Genomic DNA, 24,163 nt, shown 5'->3' on the forward strand with positions numbered 1-24,163 from the left:
TGCCCTGCTGGGCCCAGATGCCTCCCTCCAGTATCTGGACACAGCCTCCTGACTGCCCCCAACCCTACCCCTGCCCTGTGCGACCCATCTAGACCACTCTGGCTTCAGCTTCCTAAACCACGAGGTGGCCTCAGCAGCAGCTGCTGTAAAACTCTCAGCCCCTCTGGATGACTCCAGCTCCTCAGTCTGCCTTCCTAACCTCCCTAGTCTGGTCTGTACCTTCCTAACCTCATGTCCTCTTGCAGGTAAAAGCCACTGCCACTCCCCTGCCTCCTGTGATCCTGCTATCTCCTGTGCGTTCATGGAATGCCCTCTCCTCCCATCCGCCTGCCTGAATCTTGCTCATCCCCTTGAAGCTCGTCTCCTTCTGGAAAATGCCCTGGTGGGCCTGAGCCCTGTGCTGGCTGGGCCTCAGGCCAATGCAGCCTGGTGTTGGCAGGTGCCTCTGAGGTCTTTCCCTGCTGGTTCCTACATTGCCTTGGCCAGGTGAAGCACGCAGTAGGTGCTCTGTTCATGGCATGGTATGGGCAAGCCCCAATAGGGCAGCACTCAGCCTCTGCTTGTGGACAGCTCTGGGCTGGGGGTCAAGGTGGGGCTTCTGGGAAAACACAATGAGTCCCCTTTGCACCATGAACAGATCCAATGTTGGTGCATGGGAACAGAGCACCAACAAACAAGGGAGACCTCAGGGGCTCAGGTCCACGTCACCGTTCACCTCCTATTGCTGGGTCTGACGCTGGAAGGTTCGGGATGTCCCAGCCCTGGGTATGTCCTGTAGAGCAGAATGGAGGAATGTGTCCTTGGTCCAGCTTTCCTTCTGCTTCTAATGGCTCAAAGGACTTCAGCCTGGGCCCCACCCTGGTCTAGCATATGTGTTCTTTCGAAAGGTATGGCCCAGACTTTGTCCCTGGCAACTGGAGCCTGCCCAGGGCTGGTCCCTCCAGCCCCACCTCATGCAGTCTTGAGTTCTCCCCACCCAGGACCAGCCCTGGCCTGACCACACCTCAAGTCCTGGGAGCCAGGACAGCAGTTTCTTGAGATTAGAATCGCCATGGTGGGGCAGGGAGGGAGGATGGGTTTGCAGGAAGGTAATGCTGTGGTTTAAGCCACTCTCTGACCCCTTTCTATCTGGAGGTTCCCCTGCCTACTAGCTGGGCTCTCATGCAATCCAGCCTGGCTCACTGTCTTCCTCAATACTCACCCACACCCCCAGGGCTGGCTAGTGGCACCAGTGACCTCTAAGGGCTCGGCCCTCCACCAAGAAGAATGGTTCCTGAACACTGGGGTATGATCCTAGAACTGGGCCTAGGGGGATCCAGAGGCAGGTAAAGTGCAGGGAGTACTTCCAGAAGCACCAGTGCTGGTTGGGGACAGATGGCAACCAGGGTCTGGGACTTCAGAGGGGACAAAGAGGGACAGGGAGGACTCCCTGGAGAGGGTGTGCTGGGCAGGAGACCTGAAGGGAGGTGGCTGAGGGAGTGCCTCAGGGTCTGTCCCACCAGATCACAAATGGTCTCCATAACCCAGAAGTCTTAATGTATTCAGGCACCAGCAGGCCAGTAGCAGGCAGCCTTTGGGCCCCTCAAAGGATGCTGGAGAGGTAGCATCCAGAAGGTGGCCATCAGGAAGTTACCTGAGGCAAGAAAGCTGTTTTGAGCCTTACTCTGGGCACACTTTGTTCCAGATATGGATGGTTACCCATGTTATTTCATTTCCTCTCCAGATGATTCTGTGAAGCAGGTACACCTCATTTTATAGATGAGGGCCAGAGCGAGAAGGGACACAGCCAGTAAGGGGTGAAGTTCATTTGGAATCCACCCACTCCCCATCCCATCTTCTGACAAAGCTGAGGGGAAGGGCAGGGGCCGGCTTGCTTATGTTTCATTGATCCAGCTGCAGGGGCAGCATTCTGGAAACAGAATGAGGTCTGAGCAGTGCGGCTCTCGTGGGTGCAGCCTCTGCCAGGTCTGTGCTCCCAGGGGCGCAGTGTCTCCGTGTGTTGTTCGGAGGGTCTTTCCTCCCCTGCAGCCCCCCTTCCCTCTTCTTCTCAGTGAGAGTTCCAGCTTGCAGCCATCTCTTCCTCAGGGCTGGCCCCAGGTCTGCGCTCTGAGGACCACGAATAGGGTCCAGATACAGTCGCTTCTGGACCTCAGGGGTATCCCCTGAGCCAGCAGGTGGCCTGGGAGGGTAGGGGACCACAGGGAAGAGCCTGTGCCCGAGGTGCTGGGACACCCAGCCCAACCCCAGGTGGAGAGAGGGAGGGCACAGAGGGAAGGATCAGCAGAACGGCGTTGGCAGGGCAGCTGGTGAAGGCGCCCTAGGCAGGAGGCCGCGCCCAGGTGTGTGGCCTCAGTGGCGTCAGACAGGCTGTGCCACCTGGGCAGAGGGCAACACCTCTTTGGGCTTCAGCTTCCTCATCAATAAAATAAGTCTTCTACAACTGGATGGTTTCTCTAGTCTGATGGAGTTGGGAGGTGGAGGTTACAGGGACTTGGGGGAGGACCTGCCCAACAGCAGAGAAAGGGAACTGCCTCCCGCACCCAGAAACAGGCTGTTGTCACTCTGCTGCCCCTTAGTGGCGACACAGAGAAACAGACACACAGTCTCATGGGGATGGCAAGCTGATCCTTCTCCATCTCTTCTGCTTCCTGCGGGCTTCTCCCCAGGACAGAGGGGGGCACTCTTAGGGCGTCTTTACCACCCACCGGCTCCCTGAGGGCTACGTACATTCTAGGTGGACAGAAAGGCAGTCACAGCCTGTGCACAGGATACCCACAGCCATGCACAGGATGGCAAGCACAATTCACGCATGTCTTCATTCTGCAAGCCTGCAAGCGCTGATGGAGGTTCTTTAGTATGCAGGGGCACCGTGCCAGGGACTGGGGGTCCAGAGGCACTTGGCATGTCATTCCTGCCCTCAGAGAGCCTCTGTGTAATGGAGAGCAGACAGGTCAACCGCAGACTCTGGGGAAAGTGGGAGACTGTGGGGGCTGCTCAGAGGTGTGACGTCTTGTGTGAGTAACACTGGGAAACACACAGCCAGCAGCTGCTGGTACCCCCCGTATGACTGTTGGTTCGTCTTGGGCACATACCCCTCCAGCCTGACGGACCAGAAGGCCTTTGCCCTAGGTGAGGGGAGTGTGTTCCTGCAGGCCCTTCCGGAAGAGCTGAGTGGCCATCCCATAGGTGAGGAGCTTGTGCCTGTACCTTTACTCCCCTGCTGCTCTCTTGCCCCTGCCTTGTCTGGAAATGGGGGAGGTGGGTACACAGACCTTGCCTCATCCCTGTAGCCTCCTCCATCTACACATCTCCTCCCCAGACCTGGTCTGGGCCTGAGTCCTGAAGAGGCTGGAGAGCATTCGGTCTCCCTCCCCAGCAAGTGCTCCGCAGGCCTCCCAGCTCCAACACAGTGCAGGGGATGCGAAGGGAAGTTTGAGACCTCTGGAGGCTTCTGAAGCCTCCTGAGGCTGTCCTGGAACTCAGTCCACTGTGTGGGGCAGGACGCAGAGCGGGTGGGAGAAGGAGAGAGAGTGTGTATATGTGTGTGAGAGAGGCACAGGGCACAGAGCCTGGGTGCGTCATGGATACTGGGAGAGGTTGACGAGTCTGACTCAGTGGGGACATCCGGCAGGAAAGGAAGGGAGAGCGCAGTGGCATTTGCAAGCAGGATGGGAACTCTGGGGTGGTGGAGATGGGGTGTGGGGCCAGGGGTGCTGTGCGAAGGCCTGGACAGGAAGGGGGCTAAGCCTGGCGGAGCTGGGGGAGGGAGTGGGGAGGAAAGGGCACTTCTGGAGGGGTGGAGGTTGGACCTCTGGCTGCCTGGGTGGGTCTGGGAGGAGAAAGAAGGCAGCAGCGGTTTCTGCTCTGGAGACAGAGGGGACAAGTTGTGGCATCTGGGAAACTGGCCTGCTCAATCAGGGATGTGGGGAATGCAGGGGCTTCCGATTCTCACCTGAGGGCCTGGAGGTCAGGGCCTTGTAGCTGAGGAAACAGACTCCACGAATTCCTAGTCCAGAAAGACCACCCTCCTCTCAGCACCCCCAAGCCTTGAGTCCCAGAGGCTCTAGGGTGGCACTGCCAGGCAGACCCTCCCCCTCATACCAGCCTCAGCTGTATGAGGAAGATATGGGGGAGGAGCTTTCCAGAGAAGGGCTGATTCCTTTGCTGGGTTCAGAGAGGCTGAAAAAGCCAGTCTTGGAGAGCAGGGCCAGGAAGGGCCCAGACATAGGGCCTGAGGGAGGAAGGCTGTTGACCAGCTCTGAGCTGCCATGGCAAGGCCCCTGGAGGAAGGCCGGGCTTGCCATACCGAAGGGCTAGAGACCCAAACAACAGAGCCTCCTGGGAGTGGCTGTGCTTTAAAACATAGTCACGCGTCTCCTAATGACAGGGCTATGTTCTGAGAAATATGTTGTTAGGTGGTTTTGTCATTGTGTGAACACCACAGAGAGCACTTACACAAACCTAGATGGTACAGCCTACTACACACCCAGGCTGCATGGTGTAGCTATTGCTCCTAGACTACAAATCTGTACAGCAGGTTACTGTACTGCATACTGTAGGCAGCTGTAACACAATGCTAAGTGTTTACATATCTAAACATAGAAAAGATATAGTAAAACTATGGTGTACAAGGTTTAAAATGGCACACCTGTATAAGGCACTTACCATGAGTGAAGCCTACAGGACCGGAAGTTGCTCTGATGAGTCACCGAGTGAGTGAATCTGAAGGCCTAGGACATTACCATCTGCTATGATAGATTTTATGAACACTGTACACTTAGACTAAATTTATAAGAATGATTTTTTGGTCAGGCATGGTGGCTCACACCTGTCATCCTAGTACTTTGGGAGGCCAAGGCAGGAGGATCACTTGAGTCTAGGTGTTCAAGACCAGCCTGTGCAACATAGCAAGACCCTCTCTCTACAAAAAAATTGAAAATTAGCTGCACATGGTGGCATGTGCCTGTTGTCCAAGCTACTCAGGAGGCTGAGGCAGGGGGATCCCTTGAGCCCAGGAGGTTGAGGCTGCAGTGAGCCATGATCGTGTCACTGACCTCTGGCTTGGGTGACAGAGTGAGATCCTGTCTCAAAACATGAAAAATTAAAAAAATATATTTTTCTTTCTTCAGTAATAAATTAACCTTAGCTTACTGTAACTTGTTTTACTTTATAAACTTTTTAAGTAAAAAAATTTTTTTGACTGTCTTGGTAATAACACTTAGCTTAAAACACAAACACATTGTACAGCTATACAAAAATATTTTCTCTTTATATCCTTATTCTGTAAGTTTTTTGGCTATTTTGAAACTTTTTCTTTTTTTAACTTTTTAAACTTTTTTCTTAAAAACGAACACACACACATTAGCCTAGGCCTACACAGGGTCAAAATAATCAACACCACTGTCTTCCACCCTACATCTTTTCCCACTGGAAGGTCTTCAGGGGCATTAACAGGCCTGCAGCTGTCATCTCCTATGATAACAATGCCTTCTTCTGGAATTTCTCCTGAAGGACCTGCCTGAGGTGGTTTAACAGTACACTTTTTTGTTGTTGCTGTAAGTAGAAGAAATACACTCTAAAATAATGATAAAAAGTATAGTATAGTAAATACATAAGCCGGTAACATAATTGTTAATTATCATTATCAGGTATTCTGTACTGTGCATACTTGTATGTGCCATACTTTTGTACGACTGGCATGCCGTAGGTCTGTTTACACCAGCATCGCCATAAGCACATGAGTAGTGCCCTGTGCTATTATGTTATGATGGCTACAATGTCACTAAGCCATAGGAATTTTTAGCTCCATTATAATCTTATGGGACCACCATTATATATGTGATCCATTGTTGAGTGAAATGTCACTATATGGTGCATGACTGCACAGAGAAGATAATGTCCAACCTAAAAGAACGAATGACTAGTGTTGTCATTTTAGGGATGTGGTAGTACTTGGTGGTCCAGGGGAGGTGAGCTTCTTGATCCCTTTGAATTACTTAAACCAAGGCTGATGAGGAGAAGGAGCAGGAGAGGGGAGCATTTGTGTGCTGTAGGCCTTTTCTACTCATGGGAGGCACAGAGGCCTACGCTGGCTGCCCGTCTTGTCTGCAGGCAGGCCCAGGCTAGGGTCCTGCTAGGGCCCAGGCAGCCAGGCCTCCTGTGTGGGCTTGACCCACCAGGGAGAAGTCCCTACCAGTCTGTCTGGGGACGCTGGGGTGGGGCAGGGAGAGGTGCTAGACAGGACCAGCCAGCTGCCAGTGCCCTGGTCCTCGCCCTCTGAGAGTGGAAGGGTGGGGGTGGCGGCCCGACGTTCCTGGCTGGGAGCCCAGAGGAGTCTTTTGTAATCACAACATGATCTCGTGTGCTGAACAGCGAAGCCGGCAGGGAGAGGCCGGCAGAGGCCCGGCTCCGGTGGCTCCAGCTTTCCTCCCACTCTGGCTCCCCAGGGGCTGCTCTGGAATTCTCTCGGTGCCCGCCGTTGCCATGCACTCGGCTGTGAGTGGCAGTCTGCCTTTGGCAGGGGGCTTCTTGGGACTGGGAGGGGGCTGGGATACCAGGCAGCCACCCTTTGGGGGCAGCTGGGGACAGCTGGGGCTGGGAGAAAGAGGGCTGTGACTAGATGGGTCACAACAGAGACCCTGCATCCAGACAGAGAGGAACCTGGAATCTTGATGCAGAGACATGGCTTGCCCAGGGTGACTCCCGGGCTGGGGCCGCCAGGGGAGCTGACTCTCTCCGCCCCGACTACCAGCAGCTTTCGGCCTGGAGAGGCTGGGCCCGTGGGAGCGGCTCTTTCCTCCAGGCTGGGCACAGGCCTGGGTGTGGGGTCCAGGGCCTGAGAGCCCAGGACGGAGCCAGGGCCTCTCCTTTTTCTCTGGTTGTGGATCTGGGAGTCAAAGAGCTCCCCCCTCGACCTCCCGAATCCCCTGGCAGCTTCCCAGTCACGGCAGGTTCCGCTGCCAGAGCCATTTATAACTTCCATTCCAGGCTCTGCTCAGCAGTGAAGCTCCCTGGAGAGCTGGGGGAGGGGCAGCCCAGTGCTGGGAGCTGTGGCTTGGGGTATGAGGCCCTGACCTGAGCCCCCCGAGGAGGTAGGGACAGGCAGACAGGCCTAGCTGGAATGGGGGCTTGGGGCCTTCTTTGGGCCATCTCCCCGAGCAATCCCCTTCCTTTCTGGGTGACCTTAGCTGTGGGTCTGGGATCTGTTCCTTGGGTGGTAAAAATGTGAAAGCTGGGGACTGGTGAGAGGGGGACGCGGAAGTCAGGGGCTTGGGTTCCCTGCCTCTGCAGGGGCCTGCCAGAGCTGAGTCCCCCATGAGCAGGCAGGAGAAGGACGCGGAGCTGGATCGGAGGATAGTTGCCCTGCGCAAGAAGAACCAGGCCTTGCTCCGCAGGTACCAGGTGAGTGGGCTGCCACAGGGCCGGGAGGACCCGCTTGGCTGCCACTCCCTGGTTGCCCCACACGTGATGGTCTCTCCCTGCAGGCTCAGGAATGCGCCTCTGGGGCTGGGGCCAGGGGTAGGGTGGGTATGGTCCCTCTTAGAGGCTTGGTCAGGGTCCTGGGGATGTGTGATGTGGCGCCTCTGCCCCCTGGTGTCCCACTGGTGTCTCTCCGTGTAGGCCTGTCAGCGTCTGTGTCTCTGTGCACCTGGGGGGCCATGGCGTGTGCTGACCCCGGGCCCTCCCACAGGAGATCCAGGAGGACCGTCGGCAGGCAGAGCAGGGGGGCATGGCTGTGACCACACCAGCACTCCTCCGGCCCGATGGCCTCACCGTTACCATCAGCCAAGTTCCCGGTGTAAGCCTCACCCTGGGAGACAGGGCTCGTAGCAAGGAGGTGGAGGCCCAGACCACGTCAGGGGAAGACAGCTGCCTCTGTTCCCCTCTTCTACTAACTGTTCCGGGGTGCATCCGTCAGCTCCCAACCTCCTGCAGTAGAACCACTGCTGTCCCCACCGAAGGGCCACAGCTGAAAGCTCCCCTACGCCCAGTAGAAGCCTCCTTATACCTTTTCCAGTCCACAGCCCTGCGCCTACGCCACAAAGCACAGGCCCCTCAGCACACGCCACTCCTAAACCTCAAGCCCCAGGGGCTAAAACCCTGCAGGAAGTGGGGGACAGAGAAGTTGGGGCTGAATGCCAGGAGCAGTGTCTGAGGGACAGAGACCCATTGTCTGAGTGCTCTGGGTTTCCCCGCTCAGAGATGACGGGGGCCACTGTGGCATCTTGGGCCTCTGGGTGGCCCTGGGCCCTGGATAACCTCATGCCATTGGCATGTGAACAGCCTGTGGGAGTCAGCTCCTCTGTGGGGAATGCAGGGAGGGCTGGGGTTGGCCTGGGGAACCACCGAGAGGACCCAGCACCCAGGTCCTGCCCAGCACTGCTCATGTGGCCTGAGGGTCTTCGTTCTGCAGGAAAAGCGGGTGGTTAGCAGGAACTGGGCAAGGGGCACCTGTGGACCCGGAGTGACCAACGAGATGCTTGAGGATGAGGATGCTGAGGACCACGGGGGTACTTTCTGCTTAGGGGAGCTGGTGGAGCTGGCTGTGACCATGGAGAACAAAGCAGAGGTGAGCAGGGTGGGTGGGGAGTGCAGGCATCGGCGGGCAGCCTCTTCTTCCCTGACTCTGCTGCACTGCCCATCTTCATCCTCCCAGGCCAAACGGATTGTAAGTGAAAAGCCCATCAGAGCAAGGAACCAAGGCACAGAGGGGTCACCTGGAGGGCGTGTGACCCGGAGCCCCCCCATGCAGGTGGCCATCAGCTTGGATTCTGCACGGAAGGTGCGTCTTCAAGAGGGGATGGGGACATGGATCTGAAGGTCCTCACTTAGGGGAGGTAGAGAAGCTGAGTCAGATACGTCCTTCATCTGCGGGGACGTGGCTGAGGGAGCACCTGCAGGAGTTCCTGCTCCTCCTTCCTTTCTCCGGCCAGTCTCTGCTTTGGGTGGGCCTTGAAGTGGGAGACAGTTTAAGCCAGAGATGTGATCCAGCCCCCTCCCCTATCTAGCCCTGCTGGTGGCACGGGAGTGGAGGAGGGGCCAGAGGGTGGAGTTGACTGGCCAAGTGCCAGGTGTGACCTCTAGGTGGCAGCAGCCCCTAGTCCTTGCCCTTGCTCACAGCCTCCAGGGCCCCTCCCACTCCGGCTCGTCTACATATCCCTGCAACAACCCTGTGGGTTGGTGCTCTGGAGATCCCTATTTTACAGATGAGGAAATGAGACACAGAGAGGTTAAATTACTTGCCTAAAACACACAACAAGTGGATGGAAGCCATTTCCATGGGAGAGCTGGAACACATCTAATTTTTAGCTGGAGATGTGGAAACCTTGAGAGGAAGCACCTGAGTCTCTAGACCCCACCCCAAGCCTCTTCCTGCTTCTCCCTTTTGCTCTGAGTGTCTTCTCCCTGCAGGGTGCTTGGGAGCCCCGGAGCCGGCCGGTGGGGGAGCCCCCAGAGGCGGGCTGGGACTACGCCCAGTGGAAGCAGGAGCGGGAGCAGATCGACCTAGCCCGCCTCGCCCGGCACAGAGACGCACAGGGTGACTGGCGGCGCCCGTGGGACCTGGACAAGGCCAAGCCCACGTGGGTGGCTGGGTTGGGCAGCTTGCTGGGCTGGTGATCCCGTGGTGTGGGGTGGAGCTGGCTGCGGGCACTGCTGGGAGGGCTGCAGGGACTCTCCTCGGGGTGGAGAGGACCTTGCTGGGCTCTCTGGTCGGGCCCAGAGTTCAAGGCTCTGTGTGCACACTGGGTCTCCCATCTTTCTTGGGCCCACCATCTCCCTGCTGCCTTCAATTCTGGGCCTGGGCTTGGGGGAGAGGGGTGTCAGGGTGGGGCCCACAGCAGCTTCTGTGCACCAGCAATCTGACTCCATCTGTCTACACAGGCTACAGGACTGCAGCCAGCTAAGGGGAGAAGGCCCAGCCAGGGCAGGCAGCAGAAGGGGTGAGCTCACACCTACCTCATCTCTCCCCTCCTTGGCTTTGTTTATCTTTCACCCCCTTGTCCTCTCTTTCCTCTGTCTCTTAGTTTCTTACTTATTTTCAGAGCTGAAAGGAAGCATTGGAGAACATCTTCCTTCCTCTCCCTCACTATCAGAGGAGGGCACCAAGAACTCCCATCCTCCCCTCTGAGCCCACAGCTCTTGTCCAGGTTCTGACCAGGAGGCCCCAGAAGGAGGCTCAGTGGAAGCCTGCCCAGGGGTCTTTTCGAGGCGCTGGTCCCTAATGGGTGAAAGTCCTGGTGGTCCTTCCCCAGACACACTGTAGAAACAACTGTGGATTGCTGGCCCCCTTGTTTTATATGTAAAGAAGCTGTGGCCTGAGAGTTGGGGCCAGACACCTAGCCACAGAGTGGCAAAGCTAGCACAGGACCCGACTCTCCTGATCCCCAGGCAAGGGCGCTTTTGGGGAGGCAAAACCCACGACTGGCCCCGAGGACTGACAGCTTCCTGAGGCTGGAAGGACCAGTGTTCCTGTTTTGGATCCTTTGTCACCCCACCTTTCCCCACTTTTTTGTCCCCGTCAGGTCCCAGGAGCCACCGGAAACTACAGCCCCCACCATTGCTCCCTGATGGAAAAGGTGAGTTGGGGAGGAGGAGGGGCCGGGTCTCGAGACGAAGCTGGCTGCTATGGGCCTCTTCTCTCCTTGGCTTGTGAACCATCTCTTGCAGGTCGGGGCGGGCAAGCCAGCAGACCCTCGGTGGCACCAGCCACAGGCAGCAAAGCCCGGGGCAAGGAGAGGCTGACTGGCAGGGCCCGAAGGTAACAGGTGGCAGGGGACAAAATCAAGATGGGCATCTGGACCAATTTCCTGGACCAGTACAGGCCCAGGTGCCAGCTCCATCCCTGGGGCCCCTGCCTCCTGGCTGACTGCAGCCTGGGGAGAGGTTAATGAGATGCTGGGAGAGGCCATTAGCAGAGGCTGCAGCGAGAGCCTGGGGCCTGGGGAGGCTGGTGGTAATTACAGCAGCTCCCTTCCCGTGGGAAGTGAGGTATGCCTTTCCCAGGCATTGCAGGCAGGGACATGCCTGGAGTCCCCACAGAACTCAAGGTGCTGCAAGCTTGGCCATAAACAGCAGCTGGGGACCCAGGATAGGCCCAGAGTGCGTGGCATTCAGAGGAAATAGTTGGATTTAGGGAACAAGGTCAGGCTTGGGAGGGGGAAGCCTCCTGGAGCCACATTCTGGCTCTGATCCCAGTCTGAGACCCTTGGGCTTTGGCTTCTCCCAGGGATTTCTTTGGCAAGGAGATGGAGGCCCAGAGGAGGTGGAGGCCCCTCCTCTCTGGTCCTGCCATGGCTGCTCCTCTCTGCTGAGAGCTGTGGGGCTCTAGGGAGAGTCTGGATCACCCCTGGGATTTCTCCACTGCTCAATGTGAGGCCTAAACCGTGAGGTCCCAGCTCAGCCTTCCTCACTGGCTCTCAACTCCACCCCACCCCTCTATTCAGGCAGGGGGCATGGCTCTGGAGTGAAGTGGGGTGGGGCGTGCCATGAGCTGTGTTTCCACAGGTGGGATATGAAGGAAGACAAGGAGGAGCTGGAGAGTCAGGAGGTAGGTATTTGGGTATAGGATGGGGCAGGCTGGGGACGCAAGCCATGGATTCATCAGCCACTGGGGCTGTTCTCTTGTTTCAGGGAAGCCAAAGCACCAGAGAGACTCCCACTGAGGAGGAGCAAGCACAGAAGCAGAGCGGGATGGAGCAGGGCCGACTGGGGAGCGCCCCTGCAGCCAGCCCAGCCCTGGCATCCCCAGAGGGGCCAAAGGGGGAGTCAGTGGCTTCCACAGCCAGCTCAGTCCCCTGCTCTCCACAGGAGCCTGACTTGGCTCCTCTTGACCTCTCTCTAGGAGGGGCTGGCATCCCTGGGCCTAGGGAGAGCACGTGTGTGCTCAGTCTGAGGCCTGGGGCCCAGGAGAGCCCTGTGTCTTGGCCAGAGGGCTCTGAGCAGCAGCCCGTGGGGTGGAACGATCACCAGACTGAGCTGGAAGTCCAGACTTGCCCTGAGCCACAGAGAGAAGCAGGGCTCCCAGAGCCCAGAGAAGACAGGTCTGGCAAGGCTGGGGCCCAGCAAGGCCTGGCCCTGAGAAGCCGGCCCCCCAGAGGAGGCAGCCAAGGGCCGAGAGGCACAGCAGGTATGAGGCGCAGGACAGGGCGCCCTGGCCCTGCAGGAAGATGCTGAACACAGCTCTTGGGAGCTGGGGCACCCCGGGGGAGAGGAAGAGGGAAGCACTCCGTTAAGAGCCCTCCGCATGACGGCCATGTGGTTGCTGGTGGCTTGCGCCATTGTCACTGAGCAGTGTGGCAAACTCTCCAGCACGGCGACCGTGTGAGGGCAAGGAGTGGCCTCCCTGCACCTCACATGCTCATCCCCGTGCACATGTGGGTTTTCACACACGAGCCCAGCCCCTGGTCTATTCCCCTGGCATCTGAGGCTGGTGCACCCTGACCTGGGCCTACTGCTGCCCAGGCCACAAGCCCTCTCCACTATGACGAGAGAACAAGGCTTGGTGGCACCCAGCCTGGCTCTCCTGGCTCCCCTGGCTCCCTGTCACCCCTCAGGGCCTGGCCTCCCTCTCCAGCTTCAGGCTTTCACCTCTTGCCTGGGCTGGATTCCCCCAGTCCCAGATTCCCAGGATGCCCAACCAGAGGAATCCCAGTAGCCACGTGCCAGTCTCCTGCCTCTCCTGAGTGGTGGCTGAGGCCTGGAGGAGGGGAGGCCACACAGCTGGCAGGGTCTGGCCTGGGCAAAGAAGAGTAGTGCTCACGTCTTCTCAGTGAAAAGGAGGATCTCTGGAAAGTCCTCCTCTCTGAAATGGGGTGGGATGGGGAGGGACAACCTCCTCTCCCACTGCAGGATGGGAGAGCTTACTCCCAGGCCGCCACACCCAGGTCAGACACCACGTGCACCCTGAATGGAGGCAAGGGCCTGGCCCTGCAGCTCAGGGTCATTTCCTGCCCTTTCCACTTCCTCTTTCCCCACCGCCCTGCACTAGCACCAGGGCCAGGCCAAGGCAAGAATCAGACAGGGACTCCACAGACAGAGAAACAACTTCCAGCTAAGTATGACATCAGGACTTGTCTTTCCTACAAAGCCTCCATCCCCACTCCTCCCCTGAGGCCCACGTCTGCTGAATTATCCGGACTCCGCACAAGCTGTGGCTTCCTCTCAGTTCAACAAACATTTCCTGAGCACCCACTACCAGTAATCCAGCCGGTAGGCGACGGAGACTGCCAGCAGGAGGGGGGGAAGAAAGCCAGTCATCCGGCAGATCTGGGCTGTTCTGGGCGGGAGCTGTTCTGGGCCATAGGTGCCCTACAGGGCTGGGGGCAGGATGGCAGTAGGAGCTCCAGGGGACCCTCCCACCTCTGCTTGGCACAAGCAGGTGCCCTTCTTTCTTGTTATGTGTGCCTTCTGCTCCTGAGCCCTGGTGTGGACCTCACCGCATGGTCCCCTCTGCCCCCTCCTCTCTGGTCCTGCCATGGCTGCTGTTCTCTGCTGAAGGCTGTGGGGCTCTAGGGAGAGTCTGGACCACCCTGGGATTTCTCCACTGCCCAATGTGAGGACTAAACTGTGGGGTCCCAGCTCAGCCTTCCTCACTAGCTCTCAACTCTACCTCACCCCTCTATTCAGGAAGGTGAGGGGTGTCTCTTTAGCAGATGAGACTGTTTTGAGAAGTGTCTCTCATATTTTAACTGAAGAGTCATGCAGATTCTAATGGTCTGGGGAGGGTCTGAGAGTTCATCTTTTTTTTTTTTTTTTTTTTTTTTTTTTAAGTTAGGGTCTTGCTGTATCACCTAGGCCAGAGTGCAGTGGTGCAATCAGGGCTCACTGCAGCCTCGAACCCTGCAGGCTCAGGCGATCTTCTCACCTCAGCCTCCTGAGTAGCTGGGACTACAGGCGTGCCACCATGCCTGGCTAATTTTTGTATTTTTTGTAGAGGCAGTGTTTCACCATGTTGCCCAGGCTGGTCTCCAACTCCTGGGCTCAAGTGATCTGCTCGCCTTGGCCTCCTAAACTGCTGGGATCACAGGCATGAGCCACCACCCCTGGCCAAGAATTCATATTTCTAAGAGGCTTCAGGTGAAGCCCATGCTGGTTCCTGGACCATGCTTTTGAGTAGTCAAGGGCTTGGACTAGAATATATGAAGGGCTGGGAGTGAAGACAGACTCTAGACTCTAAAGGTTGGTGGCTGGCCATGTAGGGGATGGGAGAGTGCTAGCCCTGTCAGGTGGTGGGGGCTTCCTGGCTTCAGAGTTGGGTGGGAGACTTGGGGAAGATGCTTTGGAAGTAAGTGAGTGGGTGGTGTCAACTTCTGGTAGTGCAGTGGGAGAGCTGGTCAGGGATGGGATGGGATGGAGTGAAGGGGGTAGAGGCATTTGGTATGGGGTTGATCAGAGGAATTTTGGAAAGGCTTGGAAACATTCCTATATATGTGAGACACACCTATGCCAGGGCGAAGACTCCAAGCTCAAGTTTTTCTCTTGCCTTCTAGTCACAAGAACATGGCTTTGGAGTGTGACACTGGCCTAGCGATCCGTGACTCCCAAAGGATGGGGCCAGGGGTAGAGGAGGTTCAGGCAAAGACCTTGGATTTTGGAGACATCAGGCAGATGTCTCCAAAAACGATTGTGATCAAGAATCTGAATTATAAGATTCACAATCTGCTCCCCAACCCAGTGCTGCCAACTGTACAGCTGCACCTCCATAAAGGGGCATACGCCAGGCTCGTCTGACCCTGGGATGAGGATGTAGGAAGCAGGCAGAGCTCCGGTTCAGCCCTGACAACGGGACTGAAGCAGGAGGGAAGGCTGGGCAGAAGGGCTGTGGGGAAGTAGGGCTTGTCTCCGTGGAGTGACATCTCGAAGGATGTTAGGAGGAGGGGTGTCACAGGAGTTATAGGCATTGGAGGGAACAGAGACTGGCGCAGGACCTCTTCATTGCAGGAAGATGGTAGTGCAGGCAGGTAACATTGAGCTCTTCTCAAAAAAGGAGAGCTCTTCTTCAAGATAAGGAAAGTGGTAGTTATGGTGGTAACCCCCAGCTATCTGTCCAGATGGGTGCCACCCCTCCTGCTCTAGGATGGAAGCAGCCATGGAGCAGGAGGGAGGCGCAAGAAGACACCCCTCCGCAGACCTTGGCATCATGGGAAGCTGGTTCTACCTCTTCCTGGCTCCTTTGTTTAAAGGCCTGGCTGGGAGCCTTCGTTTTGGGTGCCTTTCTCTTCTCCAACCAACAGACAAGACTACTCTTCAAAGGTGGAGGGTCTTCATGAAACACAGCTGCCAGGAACCCAGGCATAGGGCTGGGGGCCCGGAAAAAGGAGGGCACACAGGAGGAGGGGAGGAGCCAGTAGGGAGATGCTGGCTTTACCTAAGGTCTCGAAACAAGCAGGGCAGAATAGGCAGAGGCCTCTCCATCCCAGGCCCATTCTTGACAGATGGCGGGAGGGAAATGCAATAGACCAGCCTGCAAGAAAGACATGTGTTTTGATGACAGGCAGCGTGGCCGGGTGGAACAAGCACAGGCCTTGGAATCCGATGGACTGAATCAGAACCCTAGGTCTGCCATCTGTCAGCCAGGTGACCTGGGTCAATTTTTAGCCTCTAAAAGCCTCAGTCTCCTTATCTGCAAAATGAGGCTTGCGATACCTACTTTGAAGGGTTGCTGAGAAAATTAAAGATAAGAGTATCCAAAATAGTCTATGGCCATACCACCCTGAATGCGCCCGATCTCGTAAGCTAAGCAGGGTCAGGCCTGGTTAGTACTTGGATGGGAAGAGTATGGAAAATGTACCTGCCCGCAGGTGGAGTTGGACTCTCTCTTAACAGTCGCCTGGCACACAGAAGGCACTCAGTGAATATTTGTTGAATAAATGAAGTAGCGATTTGGTGTGATCTCCGTGTTCTTTGTTTTCTACCTTTTTTTTACATTCTCTTCTAGCCTCATCTTTGCTGGGTGTGGGGGTGGGGGGTGGTCAATGCACTTTCAGGGAAACAAGGAATGGTCTGTAAAGTTTATCCGGCCCACCAGGCGAGCTTCCTTCAGTCCCATGGGGGGGTCCAGTGGAGTCGCAGCCTGGAGCAGTGCCCCTGCTTTACCAGTGTGTTCTTTGACCTCCCTCACTGGCTCCATCACACTTACCCCCCTTCACCCTGCACGCTGTGCTGCGCTGGAGGCTCACAGGGGTTCCTCCTCTCTTCTGTCTACCTCAGTAGCAATCTCACACACTCACACCACAGTGTTTTGCTTATTTTCCCCAGAAACAAACCCCCTTGAGGAGTTTGCTCTGTGTGTCCCAGAGTTGTTTTGTCACCCAAAGGAGCAGCATGACTAGAGTTTGCTACGATCAAGGGACAGGCACTGGGGATCCTTGGAAGCAGGAGAGCCTAGCTATCTAACAAGGCACAAGTTTGGAATGTTGGATCACCAGTCAACTCCAGCCCCAACCCTGTCAGGGACAAGAACAACAGGAAAAGATCGCACTAACCCCCCAAAAGAAAAAGGAACTGTCAAAAATCCTAATACGGCCGTATTTTCTTATTTTAGGGACTAAATCAAGGGGAGGGGCCGAGGGAATAGGAGAACTAAAGACACCACGTCACTTCTGTCTCAAGTCACTTATCCATGTCCACACACCCCACACACATCTCTTTCTGAGCAAGGGTTATCAGGGCTCATGAGGAAGGGCTGACAGTGGTTGACCACAACCCCACCAAAGGGGGAGAACTCAAGGCTGGGAGAGGGAATGAGAGCAGCCAGCAAAAAGCATGGACTGCAGCTGCTTTCTCTCAAGTCTGCTGGGCCTTACGTCACAGCTGCTCATTAAGCACCCACTTGACGCCGGGGAAGTGAAATAGCACAGACCTGGCACCAGAGAGAACAAATGTGGCACCCAGTGCTCCTTTTAAGGACTGGCTCAAGCAGCAGCAGGCCTCAGGGCAGGAGGTGAGGCAAACACAGCAGCACCTTCGCGGGAGAGGGACGGACTCGCTCAGGGCTGCCTTTTTAACAAGCTCTCCAGGGCAAGTTCTGCGGCAACTGTCAAAAATAATGGACAATGCAGCCTTTTTCCCTTCTCTTACAAGCACTAGGGACACTGTTTCCTCTTCCCCCAGCAGGGCAGCTGGCTTTAACCGAGAGAAAGGGTCAAAAGGCACCTCGATGACCATCTGTCAAAACAGAAATACCCTACCCCTAAGTTACAGCATCAGAGGAAAAGGCTGGGCCAGTGGTTCTGACTTCAGTGTGTGTCAGCATCACCTGGAAGGCTGGTTAAAACAGAATGCTGGGCTTCGCTTTCTGAATTTCTTCTTCTGTTGGTCTGGGATGTGGCCTAAGCTGTCATTATTCTAACACATTCCTGGGTGACGCTGATGCTGCTAGTCTGGGCACACTGGTGTAACGTTTACCACCTACCCCCTTCACATTTCTTTCTGTGCAGCATCATATTGCCCAAGGGACAGACATTCCCTTGAAAATATATTACTTCATGTGTACACATTGTACTTTTATTCCCAAGATCTCAAAGCCCTTTCATATCATAACCTCCATTTGCTCTCAGGAATTCCCATTTATTTAGCAGAAAAGAGAGAGGTCAAAGGCCTTAACTAACGCCATTGTTGAGTCCCCAGGCTTCCCATCTTCCAGTTCAGGGTCCTTCCAGGGAACACACAGTCTCCCTGCCCAGGGCCTTGTGATGCTGTGAGCTGTCTACACCTCTAAGCCTGGCTGCCGTGACTCTACACCACCCAGGCTACCAGCAGGGAGCTGAGGGAGCAGGTGGGTCTCCAGGACACAATTGTGGGGAGACCTCAACTAACGACTCTGAACACTGAGGTAGCAGAGAAAGGTATACGTATTTCAAAGGAAATCCTTGGTAATCAATGCAATTGCTTTTTTGTGGACAAGTTGGTTTTTGGAGTTTTGAGGTTCACTTAGAACACTGTAGACACCAAATAAAGATCTTAAACTAAACTAAAATTCTTGAATTAAAGGTAATGGTTCGTGGAAAACATCCCTGCGGATATTAGCTAAAATCTTACTGTTATTTAACTGATAAGCTATTGCAAAAACAGAATACTGAAGAAAACAGGGTAGTTTGACAAGGGGAGACTTGCAGGCATGACTGTAAATTCCTTGTGGATAATTTTCTGGTCCTTTAGTGGTAGCTTAACAAAGGTTTATAGAATTGAATGAGGCACAGGATCCAGTGAGGAGCACTGACTAGGTGGCTCCCATGCAGGGTGTTTCTGCACTCAGGGTGGAAAGCCTGGTAGAGTCTAGGTGAGTGGGAAAGAGAAGTTTGTTTGTTTGCTTTTTCTTTTTTTTTTTTTTTTTTTTTTTGAGACGGAGTCTCGCTCTGTCGCCCAGGCTGGAGTACAGTGGCCAGATCTCGGCTCACTGCAAGCTCTGCCTCCTGGGTTCACACCATTCTCCTGCCTCAGCCTCCCGAGTAGCTGGGACTACAGGCGCCGCCACCTCGCCTGGCTAGTTTTTTTGTATTTTTTAGTAGAGACGGGGTTTCACCGTGTTAGCCAGGATGGTCTCGATCTCCTGACCTCGTGATCCGCCCGTCTCGGCCTCCCAAAGTGCTGGGATTACAGGCTTGAGCCACCGCACCCGGCCTGCTTTTTCAATTAGCTACTGGAGGGGACAAAAAGCATAACACAGGCTTTCTGGCAGCAGAAAATCACAGGCTATGTCAGCAAGTAAAACAGAGGTAACCAAAAAACTGTCGACAGAGCAGGCATGTTTATAGCTTAACATTAGGCTGCAGGGCTGGCATCTAGGAGACAATGAACGGGTTACATATCCTACGGCATGTCCATTAAGCACCATATGGAATACCACTGTGGACTTCCGGCACCCGGAAAGAACAGGAAGGCCAAGGCTGTGTCCTTCGACTTGGAAATAAAAAAACTGAGGCCAGAGAGATCAGTGCAGCTACAATTTGCAGGGGTTTTCTTTAGCAACCCACCTTCTTGAACCAGATTATGGGCTGTGGATACGGGCATGCAAGTAGATTACGACAGGGACACCACAGTGATACTAAGGTTGATTCCATCAGCACCCAGCACCCACTGGGTGCTGATCAACCCAGAGATCAATAAATTCTGAGTACCCACTGCCAGGCACTAAGTGAGTGCTGGGCATGAGAAACAGGCAAAGCCACTGCAGTTTCTCCTTCCACTGAGGGAGATGGAAAACAAAAAGTACAGCTGTGGCCCTTTTGTTACTGAATTGCAATTCCAGAAATACCTCCATTCTCTGTAGACAGGAAAGAGAGGACAATTACTACCCCTTTTAAATAGCTGTGGTAGCCCTAAAGCTTGTGACCTGACCTTTCAGCTCTCCTTAAAGAAACATGTAGAAACAAGTAGATGCTATGCATTCAGCATTTCAAGACAGGATATAAATACTCCACGAAAGAACACGCTATCTCAGAATTCCCCAGTGAAAACTGAAAAACAAGGTAGACAGAAAAGCTTCCAAAACATGGTCTCATACCATGTGGAAATCTAGGGCTGTTAGGAACAGAAATATTTCTTATGCTTAAAACCTCAGAGAAACACTTCACTGTACCTTAACATTAATGGGTAAAGTGAAGATACCCTCACAAACTCAGCCTAATGGGTTCCTTCACTGATCTTCCACCCCTAAAACCTTCACTTTCAAAACAGGCTTCTCTCTCTTCAAGTTCAGGCTGTCAGAGAATAAATGAATGCACACTGTAACTTCCAATATAAGCAAACACCTAGAAATGGTCCTGGTAGTCCTGGTGCAAAGCCATGGAAGGAAAGTAACCCCGTTTGCACAGATCTCTCCTTCTCGGCTTAAAACTTGATGGACAACTGTGCAGCCGATTTCTAACCCTTGGAAATAAAGCTATTCAGACCACTGCTTCTCAGCCAACCAGGCCCTGTCTCATCTGCTAAGCAGGCTCCCACTGTACATATTGCTGTATGTGCCCAACATGTGAAGCCACCGTGGGCAGCTGTAGAAGCCACATGTCACAGTCTGCAAAAAGGAGGGGCCGACCAAAAGAGCCTCGGAAACTCTTTCACTCGCCTTCTGCTCTGCCTTACCAAGCCCTCTCTCAGAAAGTCATTGTGTAGGCTGAAGAGGGAAATAAAAGAAGGGCGGACTTTTTCCATGCCTCCCCGCAGACTACAAGGTAATGTGAAAGAACAGTAGCTACCCCCCAACAGCTCTGCTGAAGTGCAGGCCTCAGGGGGCCCCACCGACACTGGCTTCTCACTCCGGATTTGTACCGAGCAGCATTGTCTAATAATGAGCTGAGCTCAATTGCTTACCATGTATTTTGCAGCATAACTAATCCCTTATATTTGTGCTTTTCACCCACATCTTTTTTGTTTGCTTGAAGGGAAGAAAAAAGCCTCACCTCTGAAGCAACCTACACCTCTCAGCCATTTGGTTCTCTTACCTCCTCCATGGTAGACAAAGCTCTGACCAAGCACCACAGATGCACACTTGCCTTTCTGGTGTTAGCACTTCTTGAGTTATCTAGAGGCCAATGGTTGAAAGGTGAGGACAGTGATGCTATCAGGCAGCTTATCCTCACCTCCGTGCTTAGCCAGCTAAATGTTTGCAGTAAATCTTAGTATTCATGCTTACTGGGCCCTTAGCTTTGTCAGCTAGGCATCTGCTCCTGTAAAGCGGAACTTTTTCTCAGCCTGTTTTAAGGTTGGCAAAAGGTGGCTGAGCTAGAGATCACTTTTCTTCCCACCCCAGGATTGCTTCCCAACTAAGATGGATTCTGCCACCCTTCACTAATCAATTCATTCCAGCCATCAGGCACTGAGAACAGCAGGGCAATTGTTTTTTCCTCCTCAACCTATTCATCACCATCCATCCATCACACCTCAGACCAGTTACTCTTCCAACCTCTACTCCGTCCCCTTGAAGCACAGTTTAAGAGAAATGATCGACTTACACAGGTTTAGGCAGAGTTCTTAGGATGTATTTTTGTTCACCTGAAAAATAAAACTTTTAAAAAATATACAGGACTTTTTGAGTACAGGTATATCTTAAATGGCTGAATTATAAATAATGTCTCTGGTCATGTTCACAGCTAGGGCTGGAGCAAATGTCCCAATTCCAGTGAAGGCTTTGGAGAGTCAGGAGGCCAGCAGCTGGAACTATGAGTGGCCTCTCTAGACTCTCTGATCCATCCCAAAGAGGATTTAAACAGTCCAGAAAGCAGGGATCAGGAAGAGGACAGGGAAGTGGACTCCCAGATGTTCTATAAGTTCAAAGGATTCTTGGAATAAGAGATCAATTTACAAATTATTAAAATATAGGACTAAAAATTCACACAGTAAATATAAATTACAGGCTATTATTGAAGTTATAAAGTGGCATTTTATGTTTCTTCCCTGTCTCACACCAAAAATGTAAAGGCCTCACAGGCTTCCCAATGACTGAAGTCCTAGTCAGCTGCTAAGAAATCTGCTACAGCCAAGAGACCCTGGAGGTGTTACCAGCCTGCTGGTAGGCTGTGACAGCTCAGCTGCTATTATCGTGCCCACAACAGGACATGGCTTAAAGCAAGGCTGCTGTCCTGTCAACTTGGCTCAGAGCTAACCAGAGTATAGGCCAGAAAACTGGAGAGACAAACTGTTTCAGGACTCAGGTGGGTAAGTTGTCTTTTTTTTTTTAAAAATAGTGCCTCATTTCCCAAAAAGGAAACACTAAGGGGTTTGATATCTCATCACTACCCACACTCAATTGCCTAAAAGCAAGTGGCAGAAGGAAATGGAATCCAAATTGACGAAGTCTAGTTCTTGCTACCCCAGAGCTACACACATGTCCACATATTTCTCTTGATGTTTCTCATCTCCTTTATACAATTACAGGCTGCATTTAAGTAGGGCTTCTCAGGAAAGGTAAAGACAGCCAATTTAACCTTCCCTTGGCTAGTCTATTAGCTGGCTCTCAAAGCACAATCCTGAGTTTCAGTGAAGCCCACCTTCCAGCCTTTCTGATTCTGTAGTATAACTCAAAACCAGAGGATGTGTGTGTGATCAAAGCTCTGGGGTCACAACAGATTTCATCTCAAATCGCAGGGCTTTGTCACTACAGGCTCAGGAAAGAGGGAAGGCAAAAGTGATTGCCGGAACAAGACAACATTTTGAGGAGCAGGAAAAAAAAAAAAAAAAAGATAAAAACACTTGCCAGTCACTCTACTTACAAAAGCTTGCTCTTCCTAAAAGAATTCTGTGAGGGGAAGGCCAGGATTGAAGCACAGCAGCATTGCTCTTTCCCTTCCTTCCTCCCTGGCCCATATTCAGATACTGAGGGCTGCAACAAGCCTCTTTGGTGGGGGCACTAGGATGGAAAGAGGGGATGAGTACATTCCCCACCCCCCTAAATTGCTTCTACTTCTCCTAAGGCTTTCCACAGCCACATCAACAGTCTAAGAATGCTTATACTCTTTTGTGAAAGAACGTCATAAACTTATATTTCAGAAATAGGAGGGGAACAGGAGAAAGTGAGTGATTTAAGAAGCCGTGTTTGTGCCCTTCCGGCCAGGTGTACTTCGGGGGACAGCAAATAGCCCTTGCTTGACCCCTTCAATCAGTAGCTACCCAGGGTGTGGGAGGATATACATAGAATTCTATGTGATTATAGCTTCTAGTGCATATGTCAACAACTATATACAGGGATCTAGAAATTTAATGCATCTCTGGCCACTGCAACTAGGTTGACGTACCTGAGCTCCACTACTTTTGGTGCCCTCCTCCTTTCGAGAGCTTCAGCTTACTTAAAAAGAGCCCCTACAGCTCCATCCTTCCCCTGAGTCTTAGGGGAAAGCCCCAGTCATCCCTGCATGTAGGATACACCAGAGCGAGCAGCGCAGAAGGGTTTGGTGCCGGGATCTCCCCACCCCTCCCCCCATCCCCCTACGGCTCAGGGCCCTGGTGCAGCACGGTCCTGGGCAGCAAACCCCCAGCGCCCTGGCGAATCGTGGTCCCTTGGCTGAAGATCTGGCTGCAGGCCTCCCGCTCCGGGGCCAGCCGGCGATGGTGGGAGTGTGGGGGGTGTTCACTCCCGTGGGGGTCACTCCCGCGGGCTCTCCACCCCATCCTGCTGCGAAGTCCTGCCTCTGGGCTTGGGGAGGATGGTTCCCGGCTGCCCCCTCCGCGGAGGGCTTCAACGACTCCCGGGCGCCGCCACCGCTTCCTCCTCGTCCTCGTCCGGCCCCCGAGGCCGCTCGAGCGGCCCGGCCAGGGAGCTGTCCGCAGGGGGCTCCGGAGGCGCCGGCCGCGCCGCCTGCAGTGGGGGAGCGTCGCGCGGCGCCTCGCGGCGGGACGACCCGGTGGTGTTGGGTCCCGCCGCCGCCGCCCCCGAAGTCCCAGACGGGCCGGTGGCGTTGGAGCCGCCGGGGGGCGGGCCAGCGGCTCCCCCCGAGGTCCCGGCGCCCACCGGCTGCCAGATGAGGCTGTAGTAGACGGCGAGCACGATGGCGGCCAGCGACACGGAGAGCACGTAGGCGAACACGGTGGCGAGCCGGACCCACTTCTTGTTGGTCTTGGCCGCCATCTTCGCCTTCTTGTCCCCGGTGTAGGTGGCCGGCTTGCCCCGCTCGGCCGGGGCCGCGTCGCGCTCCTTCATGGGGGGGCCCCGGCCTTTGCCCCGGTGCTCCACGGCCCCGGCTGGAGGGGGCCTGGCGGCCTGCAAGGACTGGGCAGGGGGCGGCCCGGCGCCCTCGGTTCCCGGCGGCCCCGTGTTCCGCCGCCGCTCCTCACGCTGCCCGCCCGCAGCCCGCCACCGCGTCGCTGCAGCCGCCGCCGCCGGGGCCTGGACCAGTCACCGCCGCCAGCGCCGCCGCCGCCGCCGGCCGGTCAGCTGCTTCCCCGCCGCCGCCACAGCCACAGCCGCCACAGCCGCCCGGCTCCGCGTCCCCATCCGCCGCCACGCCGCCGCGCGCTCCGCCGCCGCCTGCCCGGCCGCCGGCCGCCTGGTCTCCAGTGGCCGCGCGGACCGCGCGCTCCGCTCCAGCCCGGCTCCCCCGCCTCGCGCGCCGGCAACAGGGGGCGGGGAGAGCGCTGCTGGGGGCTGCCTCTTAAAACGGCGACGCCGGGGTCCGGAAGCGCCGCGAGGGGAGGCGGCTGCTGCCGGGAGCCAAGAGCCCCGCCGGGACGC

The 24,163-nt window shown here is 55.0% G+C and overlaps 2 protein-coding genes across 4 annotated transcripts; one reads left to right on the forward strand and one right to left on the reverse strand.

The window, feature by feature from the left end:
• Positions 1-3,792: 3,792 nt before the first annotated feature.
• Positions 3,793-15,891, forward strand: CCDC9B (coiled-coil domain containing 9B). Of its 3 annotated transcripts, none has more exons than XM_011759334.3 (11): positions 3,793-6,495; positions 7,291-7,401; positions 7,691-7,798; positions 8,414-8,569; positions 8,657-8,782; positions 9,412-9,581; positions 9,883-9,941; positions 10,524-10,577; positions 10,669-10,759; positions 11,506-11,548; positions 11,632-15,891. In XM_011759334.3, exons 1-11 carry the CDS (start codon positions 6,352-6,354, stop codon positions 12,172-12,174), a joined length of 1,605 nt encoding a protein of 534 aa, XP_011757636.2. In that variant the 5' UTR covers positions 3,793-6,351; the 3' UTR covers positions 12,175-15,891. The 3 variants fall into 3 exon arrangements, with proteins under 3 accessions (XP_011757636.2, XP_011757643.2, XP_070923199.1); XM_011759341.3 differs by lacking the exon at positions 3,793-6,495 and adding an exon at positions 6,569-7,091; XM_071067098.1 differs by lacking the exon at positions 3,793-6,495 and having other exon boundaries at positions 7,312-7,401; positions 7,621-7,798.
• A 5,071-nt stretch (positions 15,892-20,962) lies between these two features.
• LOC105492344 (InaF motif containing 2) lies at positions 20,963-24,160 on the reverse strand. The gene has a single exon (XM_011759352.2). It carries the CDS (start codon positions 23,630-23,632, stop codon positions 23,171-23,173), a length of 462 nt encoding a protein of 153 aa, XP_011757654.2. The 5' UTR covers positions 23,633-24,160; the 3' UTR covers positions 20,963-23,170.
• Between the last annotated feature and the right edge of the window lie 3 nt (positions 24,161-24,163).

The sequence above is a fragment of the Macaca nemestrina genome, chromosome 7, assembly GCF_043159975.1.
Source record: "Macaca nemestrina isolate mMacNem1 chromosome 7, mMacNem.hap1, whole genome shotgun sequence".
NCBI classification, from domain to species: domain Eukaryota; kingdom Metazoa; phylum Chordata; class Mammalia; order Primates; family Cercopithecidae; genus Macaca; species Macaca nemestrina.